Source organism: Glycine soja, chromosome 19 (genome assembly GCF_004193775.1).
Source record: "Glycine soja cultivar W05 chromosome 19, ASM419377v2, whole genome shotgun sequence".
Taxonomy (NCBI): Eukaryota; Viridiplantae; Streptophyta; class Magnoliopsida; order Fabales; family Fabaceae; genus Glycine; species Glycine soja.
The window spans coordinates 5,243,952-5,263,166 of NC_041020.1; the positions used below are offsets into that span (position 1 = coordinate 5,243,952).

At 38.4% G+C, this 19,215-nt stretch overlaps 1 protein-coding gene across 2 annotated transcripts in view; it reads left to right on the forward strand.

Annotated features, from left to right (window-relative positions):
- The first annotated feature begins 796 nt into the window (after positions 1–796).
- Positions 797–19,215, forward strand: part of LOC114399686 (protein furry homolog) — a 33,397-nt gene continuing 14,978 nt past the window's right edge. For both annotated transcript variants that reach the window (XM_028361896.1, XM_028361897.1), the window contains exons 1-9: positions 797–1,154; positions 1,255–1,373; positions 2,328–2,373; positions 2,521–2,593; positions 2,710–2,767; positions 15,479–15,574; positions 16,658–16,775; positions 16,852–17,118; positions 17,205–17,306. In XM_028361896.1, coding sequence (XP_028217697.1) covers positions 1,059–1,154; positions 1,255–1,373; positions 2,328–2,373; positions 2,521–2,593; positions 2,710–2,767; positions 15,479–15,574; positions 16,658–16,775; positions 16,852–17,118; positions 17,205–17,306 — 975 coding nt within the window. In that variant the 5' untranslated portion in view covers positions 797–1,058. The remainder of the gene's footprint in view (positions 1,155–1,254; positions 1,374–2,327; positions 2,374–2,520; positions 2,594–2,709; positions 2,768–15,478; positions 15,575–16,657; positions 16,776–16,851; positions 17,119–17,204; positions 17,307–19,215) is intronic.

Here is a 19,215-nt window from a genome sequence, read left to right on the forward strand (position 1 = left end):
CGTAAATTTAAAAAATCATCAATATAAAATTTTTAATTAACATTTTAGTCAAAACATTGTGTGCTGAGGTGAAATGTCCCTTATACATATGGATTTGTCATGTTAGCAATGACACATCACATACGTAACCAAAACATAAGATATTTAATAATTGAAATAATATGTCACAATATTTATACTTTTGGGACTAAATTGATTTTTTTTCAAAATATAAAAATTAAATTGTCACCAAATATAAAATACAACCAAAGTGACTGTATACCTAAAGTCTAATTGACTATATTTAGTGGGGCTGATATTTAAAATATAAAAATAAAAATATATATTAATTTTATAATCTTCATGAAAGTGTAGAGTAAATAAAAATAATTTTAATGATGAATAATGAATATTTTTTTTTTGGTTTAGTATCACATTAACTAGGACTATCTGAACAATCCTCTATGAAAACTTAATCATATTTAAAGTTTATCTTCCTTCTTCAATATTGTATTTTATGAGATCAAACCTAAATCTTCTTCTACAAATTCAATGTGTGTAATCAAAGCAGTTATATATTAATAAATAATGAACATAAACAGTACTAGTAAAATAAAAAAAAACAAGGCAATAATCTTACGAAAAATATTAATAAAATAGTATAAAAGTTAAAGTAAATAAAAGTAATATTATAAAAAGGAAAATAAATATAATAAAAAATCACACATAATAATAAAAATAAAGTAATTATGAATATTACAAAATTAAAATAAAAATATTTACATTTTACACCCGTCTAGTTTACGCTAATAATAATAATTTCGTTTCGGCATAGGCTCACCGCGATGGTCACGTCACGGAAGCCAAACCTCGAACGACCTTCTCAAAACTTAGATCCTCCGCAACTCTGAAACCCTCAAACCCTTGCAAATTAACCAACCATTCCTCCGAATTTCACTTCCCTTTTATCTTCAATTATCATTATTGTTATTATTATTAGTTGCAATCGCAATTGCGAAGTGAATCGGAATCAGAACAAAAAGAAAAATCGAATGGTTTTTCTCTAATTGAAATTGGAAATGAAGGCAGGGAGTGCTGCCAAGTTGATCGTCGACGCTCTGCTTCAGCGCTTCCTCCCTCTCGCACGGCGTCGTATCGAAACCGCGCAAGCTCAGGTACATAACTACATTTATACTTTTTTTTTTGGAAATGAAGTTTCAATTTCGTGTTTTTTGGATTCGGTAACTAACTGGTGTGAGTGAGGGTGCACCGTAGGATGGGCAATACCTGCGACCATCTGATCCGGCCTACGAGCAAGTCCTAGATTCGCTTGCAATGGTGGCGCGCCACACTCCTGTTCCGCTGCTGGAAGCCTTATTAAGATGGAGAGAGAGGTTAGGGCAATTAATTAACTCTTCCTCTTTTGCTATTTATTTCTATTAATCTTAGTTAATTAATAATTTGTTATTAGTGTTTTTTGTATTTTTCATGTTTTTTTAACATAACTAGTATAGTTTAGTTTAGGCTAAAATACACTCTTGGTCCTTTATCTTATTTTTTCTTTTCTGTTAATCTCGCTAAGTTTAAGATGTTTCGCTTAAGTTAAGTAGTGAGACTAAATTGGGTTGTTTGTGCAACTGACGAGACATCTCTCACTTTGTCACTCGTTGTGACCAAGTTAGGGTGTGCATTTGGAAACCGTTTGATTTGTGTTAAGTTTTACACTTTTCGATGCGAAAATGGAGAAGCAAGGTGATTGTGTGTTCGATTGACGAAAAGCGTGCGTTTAGTTGAACCCAACTAATATCGAAGCACAAGCTTAGTGTGTGTTTGGGTTACAATTGAAAAAGTGGATTTTGTTGAACTTAACTTTGTATACTTAAGTTTAGTTAAAAGTAGGTATAATGTAACTTAAATTATGTTTGCTACTTTCCATGTTCAACGATAAAGCAATCGAGGAGTAGCTTTGGGCTAAACCTCAGTTTGGGTGAAAGTCATGTTCAACTCAATTTGAAAAACAATTTGCCAAACAAACAGTTGCAATTTTCTATGAGGAGTGCACCTCAGTTTGGGTGGTCAAATGCCAAATCAAACACACCCATAGTGTGGTAAACAGACAGAAAGACCAACTCGGTCTTAACACACTTTAAGGGATCAAAGTGAACATTTTTAATCTTAATGGATTAAAGTGAAAAAAAAACAAGATGAGAAACCAAGAGTGTATTTTTGCCTTTAGTTTATGTTGTGGAACTTTGCTTGTGCATGAACTTATACATCTCCAACCCTGTTGTACTTAAGTAACTAACTTAAATGATTATTTTTTGTTTTTTATTTTTTCCCTGTTGTAGTGAATCTCCGAAGGGTGCAAATGATGCATCAACGTTCCAAAGGAAGGTTTGTGTGCAAGAATTTTGATATGTTAATGAAATAAGGAATGCCTAGGAAATTTTGAATTTCCGCACACAAGCTTAACTTTTTGTTTTGAGAACTGTGGTTAGTTGGTTCTGAGGTTTATGATAGCGTGTTTTTCATGGAATTTAGCTTGCGGTGGAGTGCATTTTTTGCTCAGCGTGTATCCGCTTTGTAGAGTGTTGTCCGCAAGAGGGGCTTACTGGTTTGTACATTGTTTGTAGCTATTATGTTATTGTGTTTGTTTTTAATATATTATGTGCATTTATTGTCCCATGAGTATTTATTTTTACTCATAACCTTTGCACGCTTTCGTTACAGAGAAGCTGTGGTCTGGGCTTGAAAATTTTGTTTTCGACTGGTTAATAAATGCTGACAGGTAATGCTGTGGTAGATGGTAGTAGGACCACTGTAGCGTGCTCATAGTTAATATAAATATATTTTATAATAAAACTATAGTCACTGCCAAAGCAATTGGGCCAGTCACTGAATTATGTAATATAGGGTTCACCAATCAAATACCATTCCACTTTTTTTTCAGTTCAGACTGTGGAAGTCAACATTAGGTTCTTTATTGCTAAAACTGTCAGTATTCTGGATTGTGCCAACTTTAGGTTCTTAATTGCTCATTTTTATGTAGATTGTGTCATTTTTGTGGGAAAGAAACTAAGAAAGAAAACCCCTAACCTATATGTTTGAAGAGTTCCTTCTTTTTATAAGTGCAATACAGAATGAGAAGCCCCTTTGATAAGTTCATGGGTTGAATCTCCCATGAAGCCTGAAGGACAAGTTTTTGAAATAAAAAAATGTGAGGAGAAAAACTTATGATTATACGTAAAAGCTTCAGCATTTCAATTCAGCTAAAATCACCAGAAACCTGAAAAGCACTGTCTCAAAGGATCTTGTTGAAATTATAGCAATTTAGGTAGGGAAGAAGGACGGAAGAGGATAGGGATTCTGAATAAATTAACTTGTGTATAACAACCTGATAGGTGATATGATGTGATGATTAATTATGATGAGATGTGATTTGATACAAAAGACGTAACACTAAACTCTATTTATGCTAATAAAAGATTCCTAATCCTAATTAAATAAGGAAACAAATAATGAAATATAAGGAAATATTGAAACCAATCCTAAGAGATCATATAAGATACTTTTAAGATATTCTAACATGAATAATCATATTCTGAGGTATTTCCAAGATATTCTTTTTATAACAGATCTTACACTATTTCTTCAACCAAAACCTCTTAGATGAATATAAAGCTGGCTAAACCCACTGCTCCTGATAAATTGTTGAAGTCCATTCCTAAGCTGCTATTAGTTGTAGAGTAGTTAGTCTTCTACTTGTGTAGTACTTCTGTTATTGGTTACATCGTTAAGAGTTTGACTTCAACCCCCCTTGCCCACAGTTACCAGCCACAACTAAGGTGGTAATAGACAGATTGAGAGAGAAGTTTTGTGTAACAGAGAGAGAAACTGATATTATTGAATATCACAAAAGTTAGTTACAGAGAGATATTTATACAACTCTAAACTAAGATAGTACAGCTGTTAATAGCAAAGAGGGAGTTGCATTTAGCAAAAGCTAACAGCTCTTACAAAACTGTTTTAACAATTATACATATATATACTCTAATACCCCCCCTCAAAAACTCAAGAGGAAGAGTTTTCAGAGAAAAAACTCTTCACATTGAGTTTGCCCCTGAGAAATTCAAATCAAGCTGAAGAAAGAGGCTTGGTCAGCATGTCTGCCCACTGATCCAGAGCTGGAATATGTAAGATGAAGAGTTTCTTAGCCAGAACCTTTTCCCTAACGAAAAAGACATCAATCTTCATATGTTTGGTGCGACTGTGGAACACAGGATTATGAGCAATTGACACAACACTCTGATTATCACAGTAAAGAACAGGAGTGGTAAAAGGGACTTGCAACTCTGTTAGTAAGGCATGAATCCATGTCAACTCAGCCGAGTTTTGAGCCAAACTACGGTACTCAGCTTCAGTGCTGGACCGGGCAGTGACCTTCTGTTTGCCAGACCACCAAGATATCAGATTTGGACCAAGAAAGATGACTGCCTCTTAGGTGGAACGCCTGTCATTCATGTCAGACGCCCAATCAGCATCACAAAACGCACAAAGAGCCAAGGGCTTGGTAAGAGAAGCAGGCTGAAGAAGTAACCCATGAGACAAGGTACCTTTGAGATACCTTAAAATCCTTTTAACTACTGCCCAATGAGATTCAAGAGGCTTAGCCATAAACTGACAGACTTTGTTGAAGCTGATTTTAGGTTTAGTTAAAGTAGCATACTGTAGTGCACCCACCACTGATCTGTATAGAGTTGGATCTTGAAAAATATCAGCACCATGCTTGGATAACTTGCAACTAGAAACCATGGGAGAGGAAATAGAATGGGCTTCTGCCATGCGGGTTTTGTGAAGTAAATCACGAATATATTTACTCTGAATCATAACTATAGAGTTATTAGGCAGATACTTGATCTCTAGGCCCAAGAAATAATCCAAGTGACCAAGTTGCTTGAGAGAAGGCAGTGTGGAGTTTAGTAGTTAACTGCTGAATGAGAGAAGTAGAACTACCTGTGATGATAATATCATCCACATAAACCAGAAGATAGACAATGTGAGATTGATGCTTGTAGATAAAAAATGAAGAATCACATGTGCTGCCCACAAAGCCAAACTGAAGAAGAGTAGACTTTAACCTATCAAATCACTGTGTCTTGGGGTTTGTTTTAACCCACAAAGAGCCTTGTTGAGTTTCAAACAAGAGACCTATCCCCAACTTCAAAACCAGGAGGCTGTCATAAACATTGATTCCTTAAGTAGCCCACTTAAAAAGGCATTGTTTACATCCAGCTGAAACAGCTCCCAACCATGTGAGAGAGCAACAGTGAGAATAGTACGAATTGTGATAGGCTTTACCATAGGGGAAAAGGTCTCATGCAAATCAAAACTATGGACTTGATGGAAACCCTTTGCAACCAACCTTGCTTTAAATTTGTTAATAGAGCCATCGGTATTTTCCTTAACTCTAAAAACCCACTTACATCCAATGGCTTGTCTGTTGGAAGGTAAAGGAACTAAGGCCCAAGTTCTGTTTTTCATAAGAGCATCATACTTCTGTTGCATGGCAGCAAACCAATCTGAATTCTCAAGGGCCTGTTTTACAGTTTTAGGCTCAGAATGAACAAGAAATAAGGAAGGATGAAGTCTAGGATTGTGAATCCCAGACTTGGACCTTGTTTGCTTAGGATGAGTGTTAAACTGTTAATTGGGGTAGGGTTAGCAATAGGAACAAACTCAGAAGGTGGTAAACTAAAGGTGGTGGACTCTAATGTTTGAGGATGCAAAGAATTGGACTCAGGTTGAAGATTCTTGAGAGACAGAATGTGATACTGAAGGAGGGTTGACTAGAATAGGAGAAAAACCAGGGGGAACACTAGGTGCAGGAGAGGAGTGGGAAGGAGACAGTTGGGATGGTTGAGGAGCAGGACTAGCAGATGGTGGAGACAGATTAGGACTAAGACTAAAATAGGAATCAAGACTCTTTAATGAGTTAGGAGAGGAGGGAAATAAGTCAGAGTAGGGAAACCGTAATTCATTAAACAAGACATCTTTAGAAACGTAGATTCTGCCAGTTGAAGACAGACACTTATAACCTTTGTGAGAAGAGGAATTCCCTAAGAACAGACACTCTTGAGAATGAAAGTCAAGCTTGTGTGCATGATAAGCCTCAATAAAGGAAAGCATGCACAACCAAAGTTTTTAAGGAATTGAAAATCAGGGTCCTTGTTGAACAAAGTGACATGAATAGCAAAATTGAGGGAAGCAGTGGGGAGTCTATTAATTAAGTAGACAGCAGTTGTAAAAGCATAATCCCAAAATTGTAAGGGTAAGGAAGCATGATGTGACAAAGTAAGACCCAAGTCAACAATATGTCTATATTTTCTTTCAACCACACCATTTTGGTGATGACTGTGGGAACACATAAGTCTGTGAGAGATGCCATGAGAGGCTAGAATGGTAGAAAAGGGTCTGTACTCACCTCCCCCGTCAGACTAGGGACTTTTGATTTTAGTATTTAAGTTGTAATTCAACCATGGACTTAAAGGTTTGGAAAACAGATAGAGTTTCAGCTTTAGATTTAATAGGAAATATCCAAGTGTATCTCGAAAAAACATCAATAAAGGATACATAGTATTTAAAACTAGCATAGGAAGTTAAATGAGAAGGTCCCCACAAGTCTGTAAAAATAAGCTCCAAAGGAGAGTATATTTTTTTTTGGAAGGCGAAAAATATATATATATTATTAATAGGCAAACTAGTACCAGTGGTACCAGAAATAAAGATTACAAGGCACCAAAGTGCTGCCCTCCAAAATAACAACCCACCCTAATATAACAAGATTATAAAAGCCCAGTCAAACTATCCAAAGGAATTCGATATATTGGAAGACCAATGGTTGAAGCTAATATTAAAATCTTTTTCTTTAGCCTTTAGCCAGGACCAAACTAAAAAGATAGCATGATCCATGACTTTATATGGATCAAAAGGTTTTCCTTGGAAAATCAGTTGGTTCCTATGCTGCCAAATAGAGCTAGTTAAGGCAATCCACCACCCACACCTTGTATTATGATTCACAGGTTCCCCAAAGCCTTCACAAAATTGAATAAAGTGGCACTTAGGGGTTATTGGAAGGGGACCTACTACCCGGATCCATCTCATGGATTCCCACCACAAATCTTTTGTCAGATTACAATTGAAAAATAGGTGACCCACATCCTCCTGTACACTTCCACACAAAGGGCAGTTATCTTCCTGGATAGTGATATTTCTTCTTAGAAGATTGTCCTTGGTGGGGAGTCTATTTTTAAGAAGCCTCCAATAGAAAACCACTGCCCGAGGGGGGATTTTCAACTTCCAAATTGTCTTATAGATCTTCCCATCTGAACTTGTTGTGCTGGGGTTAATGCATAAACTGTAAGCTGATTTAGTAGTGTATTGACCATGGGGTTCAGCCAACCACAGCATAGAGTCTTTAATATGCCTCTGAATAGGAATAGAACAGATTTCCTCCATAAACTGCACAGCTAAATCACTTTCATGATCAAATAAATTCCTCCTCCACCTGAGGTCCCACCCCCAACTATCATGATTAAAATCACCCATGTTTGAGATGAGAGCTTTTTGCTGTCTACTAATCAGAAAAAGCTGATTATATTTCTGCTCAAGAGTGTAGTCTGCCCCTAGCCACTTGTCTGTCCAGAATTTGATTCTTTCCCCACACCCAACCTTCCAAGTCAAATGATATTTGAAAATATCGGGATCCGACTGATGGTATAACTTTCTAAGGTCCCTCCACCAATGGGAATATCCCCTCTTGTCTGTATTAAGCTGGAATTCTGACCAACCACCATATTTAGAGTTTAAAACTCTTACCCAAAGCTGCTGCTGACCAGATGCAAAAGCCCATATCCATCTACCCATCAAAGCTACATTGAATTTCGAAATATCCTTTATTCCCAGACCCCCATCATTCTTGGGCAGACAAATATCAGCCCATTTCACCCAAGGAATTTTGTTATGAACATTGTCTCCACCCCACAGAAAATTCCTTTGTAAGGATATGAGTCTTTGGACTAGCCTTTGAGGTATCTTGAAAAAGGAGAGAAGGTAAATTGGAAGAGCATTCAGGACAGAGTTGATAAGGGTAACCTTCCCCCCATGGATATATCTTTTTGGGCCCATTTGGATAATTTAGATTTGAATTTAGTAATGAGAGGCTCCCACACCAGCTGGCTTGAAGGATTGGCACCAATAGGGATGCCTAAGTAGTGAAAAGGATAATCCATTTGTCTACAATTCAGGGTATGAGCTGCTTCCAAACCCCAATTAACTCCACCTCCTATGATCCCAAATTGACTTTTAGCAAAATTAATCTTTAAGCCAGAAGCCAATTCAAAGCCTCTAAGTAGAGCCTTTACAGCATAGACATTCTCCCAAGCAACCTCACCCACAAAAACAGTATCATCAGCATATTGCAATATATTGATAGGTTCCTTCCTCTTTCCAACTAAGAAGCTTCTATAGAGATTTTTCTGGGCTGCTTCCCTCATCATACCAGTGAGTCCTTCCCCAACCCAATTATGTTGAAAAGCAAGGCGGCTAAAGGATCTCCTTGTCTCAAGCCTCTTGAGGGGCTAAATTCCTTAGATGGGCTACCATTAATCAAAATTGATATGGTTGCTGATTGGAGGCAAGCTGATATCCATTTTCTCCATTTTTGGCAGAACCCCAACCTAAGCAACATATAATCCAAGAAGGACCAAGATACAGAATCATAGGCCTTTTCGAAATCCACCTTGAAAATCATTACTGGCTTCTTGCTTCTCATTGCTTCCTCCACCACCTCATTAAGGATCAAGATACCATGAAGAATATGCCTTCCTTTAATGAAAGCTGACTGTCTTTCATCAATGAGATCATCCATAACAGACCTTAATCTGTTAGACAACAGCTTGGCTATCACTTTATACATGCAACCTATCAAAGATATAGGTCTATAATCATTTAGGGACTGAGGGTGATTCATTTTGGGAATTAAGGCCACAAAGGAAGCATTGCTGCCTCTAGGAAAGCTTCCATGAGCATAGAACTCATCCACAAATCTTCTAAACTCTGGATTCAGCACATCCCAGAATTGCTTAATAAAATTGAAGTTAAGGCCATCTGGCCCAGGGCATTTATCCCCTCCACAACTCCACACTGCTTCTTTGATCTCTTGGTCAGAGAATGGGTCAGTCAGCTACTCCCTTTGCCCCTGAGAAATAGATTTGAAGTGAACCCCATCCAAGGTAGGTCTAGAGTGCATCTGTTCAGTGAATCTGTTATGGAAGAAATTAGCAGCTTCATTTTTCACTGTATTAGGTTGCTGGACCCACTCCCCATCTATAAGGATACCTGGGATAGCATTGTATGCTCTCCTGAAGTTTATTAATTTGTGAAAGTAAGCAGTGTTGTAGTCCCCTTCCTTCAACCATCTGGCCCTAGATTTTTGTCTCATTAAAGATTCAAAAGCATTTGAGGCATTCCATAACTCCTGTTGAAGTGAATTTCTGTCCTTAAGCTCTTGATCAGACAGATTTCGATGAGAGGCTAGATTCTCCACCTCATTTAGTTTCTGCTGAATATTGAGGATCTTCTTGGCATTAATATTCCCCTCTACCTTGCTCCTCTGTTTTATAACAGCTTTTAAGTTTTTCAACTTATTCTTAAGGACAATACCCCACCAACCCCCCTGCTGATCATTATTCCAAGCCTCCCTCACCATTTTTTGATACCCCTTCTGCTGCAGCCACCAGTCAAACACCCTAAAGGGCTTTGGACCCCAATCCACCATGCTAGTTTGCAAGATGGTTGGGCAATGATCAGAGAGATTCCTTTGAAGGACAAGTTGGCAGCTTTCAGGCCAAAGAGATAGCCAATTCTCTGAGACCAAGAATCTATCAAGCCTGCTTTTCACACAGCCATTAGGCTTGATCCAAGTAAAACTGTTCCCAGCACATTTAATTTCCTGAAGCTCCATATCAGAAATCCACTGATTAAAAGTTGAAATGTCATATGGATCTGCCCTTCTTTGAGATAAGCTGATTCTTTCCTCTGAACTTCTAATGTTATTGAAGTCCCCAAGAAAACACCACAATCCACTAGGATTAGAGGCCTTCAGCTGCCTCGGATCATCCCATAAAGCTTTCTTCCCAACCAGATCACAGGGAGCATAAACATTGACAATCATCATCCTCTGATTATTATTGGTGCATCTCCCTTCAAGCATTAAAAAACTTCTACCTTTCTCCCTCCTATCCACCTCAAAAATGGAGTTATTCCACATACATAATAGGTCACCAGCAGCCTGCATAGAAGGAACATAATCCCACTGAGCAGTCGAGTCCCCCCAAATGGCCTGGCAAATACTCTTATTAAAATTCTCCCTTTTGGTTTCTTGGAGACAGACAAGGTCCACTTTGTGTTTTACAATGAGCCTTCTAACAGCAGCCCATTTGATTCCCCTCCCCAGACCTCTAGAGTTATAGGAAAGAATGATCATAATTGTTGAATTTTAATTCCCTTCTCTGCTGCCATCATATTGTCCTTATTCTCCATATCCAACAACAACCCCTTAACCTTGTTATCATCTTCCCCATAAGTCAAGCCCATTTCCTTCAAAAGGGCACATTGCATCTCTATAGAGTCCTCGTGTAATGAAGGCAGAGGGTCAGTTTTAGAGGCTGGGTTGAAGTCCACAATTGGTTTCTCAATCTGTTGGACCTTGCTATTACTTCTCAACACCTCTTTTCTTCTCACATAAACCTTTGTGGCAGAAAGGGTTGGGCCACTTATCCGTTGGCCCATTTCCTTAGCTGCCACCTTTAAGTCATGTTGACCAGAGGCAGCATAGACCTTGCTGGTATTCGTGATATTCAAAATGCTGTTGTGATGCAGAGTTACCTCAAGTGGCCATGCTTTTTCGTGCCCCCCTCTATGACTTTTTCTGTCTTGCCCAAAATTTCCCCAAGGGTGTTAACCCCCTGACCCTCATCTGCATGGCAGTCTGTGATGGGGGCCTTTTCATTTAGGTTACTACCCTGCAGAGCTCTTTCGTCACAAGCACTTAATGCTAAACCATTTTCGGAAATTTGACCGTTGAGTGTTTCCTGCGCATTCTCCACATGAAGACAATGTTGGCTTTGCACGTTGTCATTCTGGGATTGGGCCACGTCATCGCTGAAGGTGGCGGACCGGTCCCTACCGATACGACCAAGGGATTGTACCCAGTGGTCTCTGCGAGCGTTAGGCGAAGGAAGCAGATTCCTTTGATCAAAGAAGCCACCGAGGACCTCGTCGGAGACTCCATCGGAGAACTCATCGCAGAAGGTGGCCCCAGGAATGTCGTCACCCACTGTTACAGGGGTGTTTGGCTGGGTCGAGAATGGAGAAGGGGGGAACCACGGGTTGTTTCGATTGAGCTTCTTCGATACTCCCAGGCTGGTCGCATCCTCTGCCACGTGTAAGACGTAATGTGCTCCATCAATGGTGGCCGGCACCGTCGCCTAAAACAGAGGTTTCATCTTCGTCCTCATGAGTATACGCGCCACATCCATCCTCTGCCTAGCCTCCACATACTCATCCACTTACACCACCTCACTGACATCCACCAAGACCTTCGCCATGTAATCCACCTCCCATACTGTCGGAGGAAGGCCCCATAGGAGAACCCACGTGAGCCTATGGGTCGGACGTATCTTCGGAGACCATTTCTGGAGCTCCGAGATAGGGGTGGACCCGTTCTCCTTCTCTTGGTGTATGAGTCGAGCGGCCCTGGATTCCTCCATGTGAGGGAAGAGAACCCAATCGTCGACCCAGTAGCAGGGATTAACGTCATCTTCCACCACCCATTTCAATTCCTCCTCCACCCTTTCAAACATGCCTCTGTTATTCAATCTTCCTACCCAAGCCTTATGAAGCCACTCAGTGTTCTCCTTATTCGAGCACAAGATCATTGGTCTATGATTGTCCTTTTCGGCGCGATGTGCACCTTCCACCAGGTTCAAGGAGCTCGTTTGACCAGGTTCGAACTCCTTAACCACCTCAGCATATGAACGAGGTCTTCCTTCTTTAACACTGGTTCTCTTGTCCATCTGAGCGCCTTTGTACACCTGTTGAGCATCCCCCATACCACGAGTAACAGTGCCAGTTTCCTGTGTGCAAAACACCTTCCCCCTGTCGAATTTCGGTCTATTAACGAACAACTTCTGCCCACCTATGAAGATGTTATTATCTAGTCGCCTTTCCAAACTCTGCACATCCACCACCTCTTTAAACCTGACAAAGCCAAACCTATGGCCTAGTTTGTTTTTGGTTCTGGGGATAAAAACCTCCCATACCTTTCCCCATTTCTGGAAAATCTGCCACATGTCTTGCTCCATTATCCCTTCAGGGAATCTGGAGAAGTAAAAGGTCGTAACATCATCCTTATTTCTCCATGTCATCTTCTTTTCTTTCCCTTGGCAGCTGTTCCTTTCCATTCTACCTCTACTAGCCGCCATTTTCGTTTTCCTCTTGCGTGATACTTCAACCCAGTCTCCATGATTAGTGATATCGTCAATCAGTTCCTCCTTCCTTGTATTCCATCTTTCTACAGTTCTTCTATATTGATTATGGCCTCCATTGTTACTGTTCCATTTGGTGTATCCGGTTTGAGCTTTATCCTCAGACATGTGTCGTGAAGAAGATGCTCGTTGATGTCGCACCCTCACACCATCGTTCCACCGAGAGGTCCTTCTAGTGCTCAAGGTTCTCCACCCATGGTCTTCCCTTTTCTCACCCTTTCTCTCTCTTTGTGTTCGGACTCTCTCTCTCGGTCTACCCACTCTCACACTCCCCCACTCTCTCTCCTTCACATTCTGAATGGACTCTCTCTCTCTCTCTCTCTCCCCCTCGCACTTCCTCGCTCTCTCTCTTTCATCTCACTGGAGTTATTTAGTAGATGATACTAACTCTTTTCCTACCAAATTTATTATGACTCAGGTTTAAGCAAGATAGAAGTTGCATGGCCTCCAACCCTGTCTAAAGATTCAGTATGAGACATTTGATTTCCATTTTTGGATACCCAAAGGAGAGTATATAGAAGTAGAAGAGTGAGAGGGCAATCTATGAGATTTTCCCATACAACAGGAGGAGCAAAAGTCTGAAAAAGTTTTATTAGATGAGGAAATATTACAATGTTTGAAGACTAGCTTCATGATATGGCTATTAGGATGACCCAACCTAGCATGCCACAAACTAATATTGCTAGGAGATGAAATTACAGAATTAGAAACTACATTGGAAATTTGATTGGCAGCAGTATCAACTGCACTAGACAAGGAACTATCTGTGGCTGAGCTAACAAGAGGAGTTGAAGTGGTCAATAACAAAGATGAATGGTCTTCAAGCTTGAGATTATGAAAGGAGTAAAGACTATCAGCACCAACAACTCCCTGAAGAAGGACTCTATTGGTCCCCTGAGATTTAACAAGACATAAGTGAGGATGGAACTCAAACAAAATAGAATTATCTTTAGCAAATTGACTCACTCAACAAATTTTTGTTATTGAAAGAACATTCAATAATTTGTGAAGTTTAAAAGTGATTTGAGAGTCATTAGGGGACACAAATGAAGAGGAACCAGTAGCAGAAATACTTAAAGCTTCACCATTTCCCATGAAAATCTGATCAGGTCCATCAAAGTGAGTAAATTGTTTAATGTTCTAAGGTTCACCAGTTACATGAAAGCTAGCACCAGAATCTGGAATCCAGGTGGAGTTAGCATTTCCATGAGGTGGAATTGGTGAGCATAGCACTTGGTTGTGTTGAGGCTGGAGCAGTAGTTCCAGATTTGGAATTGGGATTAATCTAAGTATTGGAGGTTCTGACAAAACCAGAGTAGTAGGGAATAGGTTGAAGTGCTGCTGGATCAAAGAAGGTGAGTGATTCATGAGGTTGAAAACTCATGTCAGACCTAAAGTGACAAACATTTGCAGTATGGCCATACTTAAGGCAACTTTGACATTGAAAATTGGCCAATTTGCCATCACTGTGATCTCTGTTGGAGCCACCGCTGTTGTGACTGGCAACACCACTACGGTCACCGCGGTCAGCGAAACCACCATGATTACCACCACCGCGGCCATACAAACCTTGAGAACCACCAGAATCACCAGATAAGTACGAATTGGAGTTCAAATAGCCTTGAGTATATTTCAAGGATGGAGAACTGAGCCCCTGAGTTTCTTTGTTGTAACAGACAAGACGAGTTTCATGACCATAGAGTAAAGCTCCAATCTCAGCAATGGATGGCGTACACTTCTTGCTTTCGATAACTGAGATCACTGATGCATAATTGGATGAAAGTCCTTCAAGAAGCGAATCAACATGTTCCTCATGACAAACCGACACTCCAACACCAGCGAGCTCATCAACTTAGCCTTTGATCTTATGCAGATATTCATCAATTGATTTGCCTTCAAATGAAACTGCACACATCGCAGTTCGCAATTGACGCGCACGAGACTTCGTCTGAAGACTGAAGTACTCATGAATCTTTTCCCAAACTTGATAAGAATGGTTCGAACCAAGAACACGTGATAGAACCAATTTTGAAAGAGTAGATTGGAACTAAACAAGGAGTGTTTGGTCCTGAACCTCCCATGCTTCATACTCAGGATTGACATGATCAGCTTCACGATCTTCTTCATTGAGATAACGCGGTGGAACAACCGGATTCATGACAAAACGTTGCAGTTTATGCGATTTGATGACAGGCTCAACATGCTGTCGCCAATGGAGATAGTTCGAATCATTGAGCTTCTCAGTGATGGAATTAGGAAAGGACCGAGAGATGAAACTCAAAGATGCGGAAACCATGGATGAAAGGATCTAGAACTTGTGAAGAGAAGAGCGCTTCGAAAAATTGGCTCTAGATACCATAATAGACAGATTGAGAGAGAAGTTTTGTGTAACAGAGAGAGAAACTGATATTATTGAATATCACAAAAGTTATTTACAGAGAGATATTTATAGAACTCTGAACTGAGTACAGCTGTTAATAGCAAGGAGGGAGGTGCTGTTAGCAAAAACAGAACTGTTTTAACAGTTATACATATATATAGGTGGGCTAGGGGTGACCACATTTAAGGTAGCTTTCCAACAGAATTCATATCATAAACACAGCTTAAATGTTCTTGAGGTGTTCTAAAGTCTGTAGTAATTGAATAATCCTCAGGCAACTCTTCTTTTCAATTTGATTTTTGGGCTATTCAATATTGGGTATGTTTTCAATATAGTTAAGCTGAATTACAGATAACGTTATATTGAAAGAATTAATATATTTATTCTCATTCAGACCAAGAATATGTTGTTTTTGAAACAAAATATAAAGTTTCATGATTAAGTTTCCATAGACTTTTTAATTCTCTTATTCTTCTATGAACTTTGGTGTGAACTTAGTGAACTCTTGTTCCAGGGTTGTTAGCCAGGTTGAATATCCCTCACTGGTTGATCTGAGGGGGCTTCTTCTGGACTTAGTTGCTCAACTCTTAGGTGCTCTGTCCCGTATCAGGTATCCAACTTATCAGAGTTGTATTTAAATTTTATCCAGCATGAAACAAATATATTTGATGATTATGAGGTTAATACATTTAATGAATACATCTTCATATCAATCAGATTCATTTGTTTTTGACACACACAAATTTTTGCTGGGCTTGATGAGTTATATAGATTTTTTTTTTTGTTTTTGATTCTGGAAGGGCCATATAGATAATTTATACATTGAAATCTGAATGATCTTAATTTTTTTAAATACGTAGTTTTCTTCTTTAGGTGTGTCATGGCTTTTAAGGAGGTGTTGTACTCAGTCCTGACCAATGTAGACTATTGGTTTTTGCGGTAGAAATTCAACAGTTTTATGATTTAATTCTTAAGTGAATTATAGTATGGACCAAATACCTTTAATTGTTTTCTCTGATTTATTAGTTGATGCCTTTAATACTGATTTTGAATAAAACAATGGCATATAGATTCTACTCAAAAAAGCAAATAGGGTTACTAATATACTGACACTTAGAAATTCTCTTGAGATGTGAATCACCTTCTGGTGCGCTTAGTGCTGGCTTTCCTTGTTAGAAAAGTGAAATTGGATGCCTATGGGCTTGACTTCATGAATAAATATGATTTTATTGGGTCTTTGTTGCCTTTTCATTCTGTATTGGGATTGCTAATGTTCTATCAGTACCTGTCATTCATTTGATGGCTTAGTTGCTGTAAGGCAACCAAAAGTGTATCTGAAAATATTTTGAGAACATAAAATCTAGTTATTTGCCAATTTAGAAGAAATGAATTTGATACTTCAGTTCTCTTATCAGATGTGGAGTTGTCTCCCTAAATATTAAAGATTGGTAAATTTTACATGTTTAACTTTTGGTGTTTTTGTGTATGTGTTAATTTTAAAATTTGATGGGTGAGTCTGGTTCAGTTCTAGTGGGATAAGGCTGTTGTTGTTGGGTGATTCTGCTTCAGTTCCTTTTACTATTGTTCAGTTTGTCATGGCTTATAATATGAAGCGGAGCCATTATTTTATTGTTTTGTGCCTCGATTGAAAAACTGTTTTGTATTTCATGGTATTCCTTTCTTGTTTTTATAGGTTTAGTTCTGTTACTGAGCGGTTTTTCATGGAACTCAACACCCGTCGAATTGATACCAGCGCCACTAGAAGTGAAACACTAAGTATCATTAATGGGATGCGGTACCTGAAGCTTGGGGTATGTGTAACAATTAAATGTTTCATGTAAAATATTACATGATATTAGTATAATTTAAATATAAGCTCCTTCTCAGGTTAAAACTGAGGGTGGATTAAATGCTTCTGCTTCTTTTGTTGCAAAAGCACACCCTATAAACCGTCAGGCTCATAAACGGAAAAGTGAGCTTCACCATGCTCTATGCAATATGCTTTCAAACATCCTAGCACCTCTTGCAGATGGTGGGAAAAGCCAGTGGCCACCTTCTGGTGTAGAGCCAGCACTAACATTGTGGTATGAAGCTGTTGGACGTATAAGAGTTCAGCTCATGCATTGGATGGATAAACAGAGCAAGCACATTGCGGTATGTGGTTCTCTTACCAATTTTATTATATTTCATGTCTTCTAATGCTAATTTTGCTGAAGTTTTTATTTCATTTTGTCATCTAGGTTGGGTATCCATTGGTAACTCTTCTTTTATGTCTTGGTGATCCTCAAATATTTCACAACAACTTAAGTCCTCACATGGATCAACTCTACAAACTTCTTAGGGTAAGTTCAAATTCAATTCACACACGTTTAGTTTACATTTGAATTGTGGCAAACAATAAACTTTACAGAATTTGTTATATAAGAGGTTAAATGAGATTTGGTCTTGAATTTTTTAATTAAAAAGTTATCTCGCATACCATGCATGGTAAAATGCTCATGTTTCAGCTAAGTATTACTCATCATTGCTAAACTTACTTTTTTGCATGAGAAAAGAAAGATAAAATATATATTTTAAAAAAATGTTTTGTTTTCTTTCCTTTCCTTTTACGTACTTCTCTCTCTAGGTATGGGGATCCTTCTCCTAAATTTACTTTGTTGAGATTAAAGTTTTATTTGATTCAATGTGGTGTATCTACATAAAAAGATTTATATGTTTACATTGAATTTCTAATATGTAGTTGTCTTTTTGTACTCTTAACATTTTTGCAATAGCTAACATTTGTTTTATGTAAAGGGAGGAGCATCTTATCATCTACAAAAGTGGGTGGCATGCTCACAAATTGATTTCTTTTTCATAAGGAAATTAGATAGAAAAATTTACATGGAGTGCAAAGTCATTCTTGGGCAAAGCTTAACGACCCAACATAGAGTTTTGGTTATGGATGTAATGTGAGAGTGGAGAAGAGAATAAGGACAAAAGGCCAAGATAGAGTTTCAAAGATCAACTGGTGGCAATTGAAGGTGAAAAAAAAGAAGCTTTTGGTGAATATTTATGGAGGAAGGGTGTCAGGAGGCATATGTAAGTGTAGATGATGTGAGACATAGTGGCATAGGGATTAGGAAGTTAGCAAATGAGACTCTTGGTGAATCAAGAGCTGGACTTTAAGGTAAAGAATCATGGTGATGGAATGCAAGTGAGCAAGATAAAGTAAGGGTTAAAAGGGATGTTATAAAGCATGTCCTTGTGTAAGAATGCTAAAAATTGGGGGAAAATGTGGTAGCTAAGAAGAATACAGAAGTTGGTTTGATGGGTTATACCACTTCTTAGGCACCAAAAGATTTACTTGCTTGCTAAAAGTAGGGAAAGAAAACCAAGAGACTGGATTAAGTTACATGCATTAAGGATGGAGAAGGCTTCTCAGAACATTTCAATTACTGGTCCAGCAATATTAGACAACAATTTTTTAGTACTAATAGAGGTCTACTTTAGCTATCACTTATGTTTTTCTTTGGGTTATATAGAGTGGTTCCTTTTCAGACCTTTTGTCTGTTTATGGAACCATTACTATGGCTACCCCTTATGTATTTCAGTACCTCTGGTACTCTTTATATATATAATATATTATCTTTGCTGACCAAAAAAAAAAATTAAGGATGGAGAAGGTTAAGTCTTGGTTATGGAACGAGACATTAAGGAAAGATGGACAAATTGCTTTCACAAGCTATTTAATGAATGACTCAATTTTTTGCATTTGGATGGCTAAACACAAGGGATGAAGACCAAAATTATACCTTTTATTGATGAATTTGAAAGCTTGAGGTTAAAAAACCATGGCAATTGGCAAAGTGGTTGGACTGGATGATATACTTATTATGGTAAGAAAGGGTCTAGGTGAGAAGGGTGTTGGTTGGCTTACAAAACTGTTTAACAACACTATAAGGTCTGAGAAACTGTCAACATAATATTATAGTGTTGTTTGATTCATGCAGACATGATTTACAATAGGAAAATATAATGTTGCTTGATTCGTGTGGCTGGCCCCACCTAGTAGGAAAATACTTGGTTATAGTTATTTATTTTTGTAAATAATTGTTAAATATATGAATATAAATTTGGGGCATGATTGAATATATGAATATATAAAAGTTTTTTTTCTTCCTTTTTTTGTTTGGTAAAAGAATGAAATTCAAAATAATCATTTGCATCCAATTCAATTAAATTGGATGGCTACACATAGGAATTTTTCTT